Source organism: Anomalospiza imberbis, chromosome 4 (genome assembly GCF_031753505.1).
Source record: "Anomalospiza imberbis isolate Cuckoo-Finch-1a 21T00152 chromosome 4, ASM3175350v1, whole genome shotgun sequence".
Lineage (NCBI taxonomy): Eukaryota > Metazoa > Chordata > Aves > Passeriformes > Viduidae > Anomalospiza > Anomalospiza imberbis.
This window is the reverse complement of record NC_089684.1, coordinates 55,661,997-55,668,255: the sequence shown is the minus strand read 5'-3', so window position 1 is coordinate 55,668,255 and position 6,259 is coordinate 55,661,997. Positions and strand designations below refer to the sequence as shown.

Here is a 6,259-nt window from a genome sequence, read left to right as displayed (position 1 = left end):
GCATGGTGCCAATATATGTTTAATTAATTATCATACCAGTCCAGGAAAAGCAAGGAGAATGAACACATCACAAGGAAGAAGAGGATCCATACTCTAAATCCAGCATTGTTTTTGATGGCCTGTGAGGGAAAGGTTATCCCTGTTACCATTACCAGTAAATATAGTTTCAACAGTGGCAACTCAGAATGCCTGTTTGTGGCATCAACCTTCCCTCCCACAAGAGAAACAACGACATTTGACCTTAATCTCAGGTGATACAAGTTAGGTTGGCTGGTACCTCTTTTTGAAGTCACATTCAAAATCTTAAAATGGCACAAATCAAACACCAGGCACTATATTGCAAAGTACATGCTTCAAAGTTAGTTTTAAGTTTCAAAAGTGAAATTCCTTGATGAAAAGTAATCAGGCCTTCATCTTTCTAACAAAGATCTGACTTGAAACAAATGAAAAAAACCAAAACCAAACCACAATCAAACAAAAACAAAATCCCTGACACCTCTGGAGATACCTCAGTCACTTATTTCAGTCTCAGAGCCAGTATATTTCTTGGCTACTCCTTTCCAAAACTGAGACCAGCAGGGGACTTGGTTTTTACTCTCATTTTTTCAGATTTACATAAGGTAAATCTCATACTCAGTTCTACCTAAAAATGTGAAAAGTGAAGTAAAATACAGCATCAGTTCTTGCCATGTTTGGTGCACTTTTCAGAAGAGCAGAGCAGTAGATAACTCACCCTTGAGATACCTTTTCTGTGTGGTCTCAGTAAGGAGAAAGAAGCGAGCCATTTACTCAGTAGCCTTATTCAGGAACTCCATTTTTATTGAAATCTCAGTTCCCAAAATAAAATATCCTTTCCTTTTACTTAGTAAAAGAGTGGAAGAGGTTTGTTTACTAGGAGCATGCAAGAAGTGTTCAGAGTCTCTTCTGCTAACACTCAGCATTCTGTTTCAACCATTACAGCACTGTCTTATAGTAGTAGTCTGCAATTTCTGCCCCCTCCCCTTTTTTTTAAAAAAAAAACTTCACAGGTGCTTAAATGCAAGCCAGGTGACCTTCATGTTTAAAAAACTGCTGAGGCCAAGTAGATTTCTGCAGTCCTGTGTAGCTATTCAGATCATGCTTAGCAAGCGTGAACTATTGAGAAGCTCAGCTACATTGAACAGTTTTCTCAAACCCCTGCCCTGACAGCCAGCACCCGCTGCACCAGTCCCATGGGCGAGCTCGCACGTGCTGTTTTAAAGCAGCACCTGGAAAAAACTGCAAGTTAAGAGAAATGAGTCTAAAACACAGCTTCAAGATATTACCTCTCTTATGTCTTCATTGCCTTCTTTTATATTCTCTGTTGCACCCACAACTAATTGATGGATATTGTCAATGTCAGTTTCCTGTTTAAAAAAGAAATAAAATTGAGAAATAGTAATGAATGTTACCAAAAAAAAAAAAAAAAACCAACAAAACCCTTCCAAGGACTCAAAAGTAAAATAAAATCTGGTATTACTAACATCTTTGTTTCATTGATGCAAAGGCAAAGAGTAATACATTAAATTTGTAATTTCTTTATTGGTGATTTTACAAACCTGAATGGAAACCACCAAGACCAGTAGGAAGTCTCCCATTTATCTAGAGTCAAATCTAACATGTCTGATTTCTCCCAGCTCTTTTGCAAGAGGTGCCAACATTTCCAGAAAGGATGCTGTTGCATAACATGTTTAACAGGACACTAGTTCTCAGGCAGAGGGATCATTCTAACACATTATCTCTCATTTTCCTTTCCTGGTACATACGAGTAAGCAGCAACAGTAAATATCTTGATTTTGAATTTGAAAAACAAAACTATTTTCCTTCATATTTTTATTGAAGATTTGTTAATTTTATGTTCACAAATTGGCAATCAGGACCAAAATGCCTCCAAGAAAATCTTCAAGTTGTATTTGCTGCTGTAGTATTAAATTATACTAACCTGTTGCAAGACTTTCTCAGTGAATATCTCTTGTAATCTGGAGATTTCCACCACTTTTCCTTCAATTTGTCTTGGGAAAGAACAGAAATACTCCATTAGAAACTAGTGGAAACATGTCTTGCTGCTGCAGATTCAGACTCTCCAGTAAGTGGCTGCTCAGGAGGCCACTGTTTTGTCAGTTGTCTGTGAGGCAGCAATAGCCTGGGACTAGGGCTTGGACAGTGCCTGGCTGGAAGACAACCAGCCCACGGTGAAGCCCTGGGAAAGGCACCCCCAGAAATGCTCAGTGAGCATCTGTCACTGCCAGGGTTTTTCATCTGTCTCTCTTCTTTCATTTCATATAATAACATCCATGCTGGGCTTTAAGCAGTTGATTTTGACACACCCTTTTCATATGCTACTCTGGTGTGTGCAGTTCACCTTGCCTAGGACTGATACCCAGTGAAGTAGCCCTTTGGGTGTTCTGCACAGTTGGGGAGAGTGAATGTCACCAGTGCCTGTCTCTGCATGGGGTCAGCAGTGGCACCTCCCCTACTGCCATCTGGATATCCAGCAGACAACAGGACAGAAATGGAAAATCTAGTACTTCAAAATGTGGATAAGGGAGAATGTGAGCCTTCCAAATGTAACCAAGTGCTACCATTCTTTACACTGTGGGACAGCACATGGTTCCCTTCCTGGGCACTGGTGATTTGTGCCAGCGCCTCCCACACCACTGGAGCAGGAACAGGCAGGTGTCTTGCAGCCAGTGCCCTGCACTTGGGGGCTGACTGGGGCATGGGACCAGCGCAGGCCACTGTCTGTCAAGTGACAGAAAACTGTACCTGACTTCATCGAAGAGATTGTTCATTTCACCAACAAGTCTCTGGTTCTCCTGTTCAAACTGGAAAAGGGAGAAGGAAATGACACACAAAATGTATAGGTTTAATTTCCCAGAAGTGAGTCTGAAATGACAGGTATGTGTTTGAAGAAGGGGAACAGTGTATCTCTCAGAGAAAGGTTAGTCTTTTGACACAGGCAATTTCTATCATAAAGAATGAAGAAAAAATTTTTATTTCTTTTAACATGCAGATTTCTTTTTGTATTAAGAGGCTCACTGCCTACCTCATTGGTAAGAACAGCCTTCTCTCCTGGGTTAAAGGATTCCACAGAATCTTAGAGGAAGGTTACTGGGCACTGTTGCCTTCAGTGTGGGGTAGAGGTCTCAGGGAAGGTGCACAGCTCCATGAATTGAAGGGGAACACAGAGCAAGATACTGCACAGTTCCATTGATTTCCACTCTAAAGATCCAATGGTTTTGTCAAATAAAATAATACCATTGTTGCAATACATTCAAGTGTCACTGTCACTGCTGTATGTAGTGACACCACCTACAAAGCAAAGCATTTTTGAAAAGATAATTGCCTAAAATATATTTACTTTCTATTACTTCACAGCAGCAGATGGCTAAAGGTGCTTCATCACTGCACTGCTTTACATTCATGACCACTGTATGTCTGGTTCTGGTGGAGTCACCTCACAACAAAGCCAAGGCACAGAGCAATGAAATAGAGCCACAAGATTTAACGCTGTGATTGCCGGTTGGTCCTTGTGTGACTAAGTGGGGCCACCATGCTGCAGTTGTTTTTTCTGACTTCTGTAAGGATATCTGTACAAATATTCAACATCAGAAACCCCCTATTTTACTGCCTTAAAAAAACAGATGGTAACTAATTGAGAAGACAAATTTTCAGTAAAGAAACAGTGAATGACTTTAATCCTTTACAAATAGTACAAATCCACTTGAGAAAGTATTCTTTCAAAACTCCCTTTGATATTTAAAACCTCCCACTGGCACAGATTGCCTTTTAAACTGCTAAATGATCTTTGCAACTTGAAATCATGGCTGATGAAACGCTTGCACAGACAGCAGTTAAGATATGCTAGAATAGGCAATTGAACAAAGGGTTTGAGCACTGAACACATCCTATACCAGCGTGTCACAAAGGGATTTACATGATGGGAACATCAACCAAGCTCCAGCAATCACTATAGCTCAGCGATTTATGGCTTATTGAAGTACCCTCTTTTATGACAGTGAAATATGCTGCTACCAAAGTACGGCATAAAGTGACAAATTGCTTAATATATGGCTAAAAATCCAAGGCATAAAAGAAATAATCACCACTCCTTTTAGCTATTCCATGAGAGAAGTCATTAGATGTGCTGTCCCTGAATTTAAGACAAAACCGACCAACCAAAAAAAAGCTGAAGCCAAAGAAACGTAGATATTTTCACTACTCCAAACGGGAGAGAGATTTTTCCCACTCAATGCAATCACAAGACATCTGCTCTCAATAACTGTAAAAAACATTAATATACCTGTATTGAGAGTTATAAACTAAAATCTATTGTGTAAATCATGCCGTAGGCTTAATGACAGAGCTTTAATTCATTATTCAATATTTACATGAAGGATCATGGAACCATGACTGAGGATTTGCTAAGTATGATATGACACAAACCATCCCAATTTAAAGCCAACACAGCAGTTTACAGATTGCAATCTACCCTCTTCATAGAATTATTTAGTATAGAAAAGATCTTACAGATCAAGATAACAACCCAAGGTGACCCCTAAACCATGTCTCTAAGTGCCACGTCTACATGTCTTTTAAACACCGCCAGGGATGGTGACTCCCCCACTTCCCTGGGCAGTCTGTTCCAAAGCTTGAAAACCCTTTCGAGAGGAGACTCTTCCTATGATCACAGGCCTATAAAACAGAACCTGCATTTAGTTTTCAGTCAGAAGGCCCTGTCAGAGCCATCATCCTCAACTCTTATTTCCCCTGTTTCACTGGAAGCTGACAGCAAGGGGCCTAACAGTATCGTGCCTAAAGAAAGGGGAATGAAAATATGTAAAGAATTATCTTTTAAAAGAAAACAGAAAGCAGGAGTAAGCCTCTAGATTTTAGACTGGCACTTAAGAACAATATGAGAGCATATAGAGCAGCCTCTGAAGAACATTTTCTCTTTAACAAGCCATACCATAATTATGTGCAACTTACTCATCTCTGACTGGAAGAATGATGTGCGCTGTGTCTGGGAACACCTCGAATCACTGCCAAGGAAGCTTCACAAAGTCATACTGCTGCAGCCCTCTGCCCTATAAAGCTCACTGTTCTGATATCTGCACAGCTACTGATTGAAATCAGTTTTTCTTTCTTTATATAAACCCAAGGCAGTGTGTGCTAATGTAGAGAGGTTTTATAAGAATTTTGAGCTATGTTCAAAATGGTAAATTTTAGGAATATCAAAAAATCTGACAGGCTGTCAGCAATCATGCCTATGTCAGAAATTTCCTATTCAAATGTAAGCTGAATTGGATCAATCTATAAACATGCTGATAGCAGAGAAATGCAAAAATGTTAAAATTAATGAAATTGTTTTGTGACAGACATCTTGTAGCTATTCCTTCTAGGAAACCAATCTGATTTTGCTAATAAAAAATAAAAATAGATAAAATGAAATATACCTTCAAAGTAATAGTTAAGCTGTACAACTATTTGTATTCTAGAAACTATCCAAGAAAAAAGGGCAAACAACTTATTCTTTCAGAAGTTTCATAATGATTCTTCTGATGTTGCCTTGACTTCTATTGTTTACTGACTAAACAAAGCAATTAGTAATTGTAATGGTAGAAAACAATTTTAATTTCAATTGCTGAAAGATGTTTTTTATTAATTTCATGTCTCCATGTAAATATTTTGTAGCATTTTAAAATATTAGCTGCTACCAGAAGAACCAGAAGTCATAAGCAAAAGCTGTATCTTTTTACAGCATTTTTCAGCATAAAATGTTAAATATTAGTTTAGGTGAATCTGTACTTCTTTTTTTATCACATATGAATACAACAGAAAATAGAATAAAATGGACAATTAGACACAGGATAAACATACCATTTGTATTTCTTCAGGTGACAGCTCATCTTCACCTCTGCTGTCCCCCCATAATCCAAGGTTACTTTGGGCATCGGGCAGATTCCTGTCTGTGAAAGAACCACCATACACTTGAGACACTGAATAATACAGGGCACTGAATAGAAAGTCAAAGTAATTTTTCATCCATGTTAGACTGATCATGGAATTGCTGTATCTCCTTTGTCAGTTACTGAGATTCAGCCTGTATTTACAGCACAAAATTACATCAATGACCTTTAATTTCCAAATAGGGCCAAAAGTCTTCATGTAGGCTTAATTTTGGGAACTAAAGGGATTTGCATTAACACACTGACTGAGAAGGATGTACAACAACTCATAA

At 38.7% G+C, this 6,259-nt stretch overlaps 1 protein-coding gene across 3 annotated transcripts in view; it reads right to left on the bottom strand.

Annotated features, from left to right (window-relative positions):
* Positions 1–2: 2 nt before the first annotated feature.
* The window catches only part of STX18 (syntaxin 18), a 58,027-nt gene continuing 51,770 nt past the window's right edge, over positions 3–6,259 (bottom strand). For all 3 annotated transcript variants that reach the window (XM_068188671.1, XM_068188670.1, XM_068188672.1), the window contains 5 exons: positions 5,899–5,987; positions 2,785–2,843; positions 1,961–2,030; positions 1,305–1,385; positions 3–119 (listed from right to left, as the gene is read on the bottom strand). In XM_068188671.1, the coding sequence (XP_068044772.1) occupies positions 24–119; positions 1,305–1,385; positions 1,961–2,030; positions 2,785–2,843; positions 5,899–5,987 (395 nt within the window). In that variant the 3' untranslated portion in view covers positions 3–23. The remainder of the gene's footprint in view (positions 120–1,304; positions 1,386–1,960; positions 2,031–2,784; positions 2,844–5,898; positions 5,988–6,259) is intronic.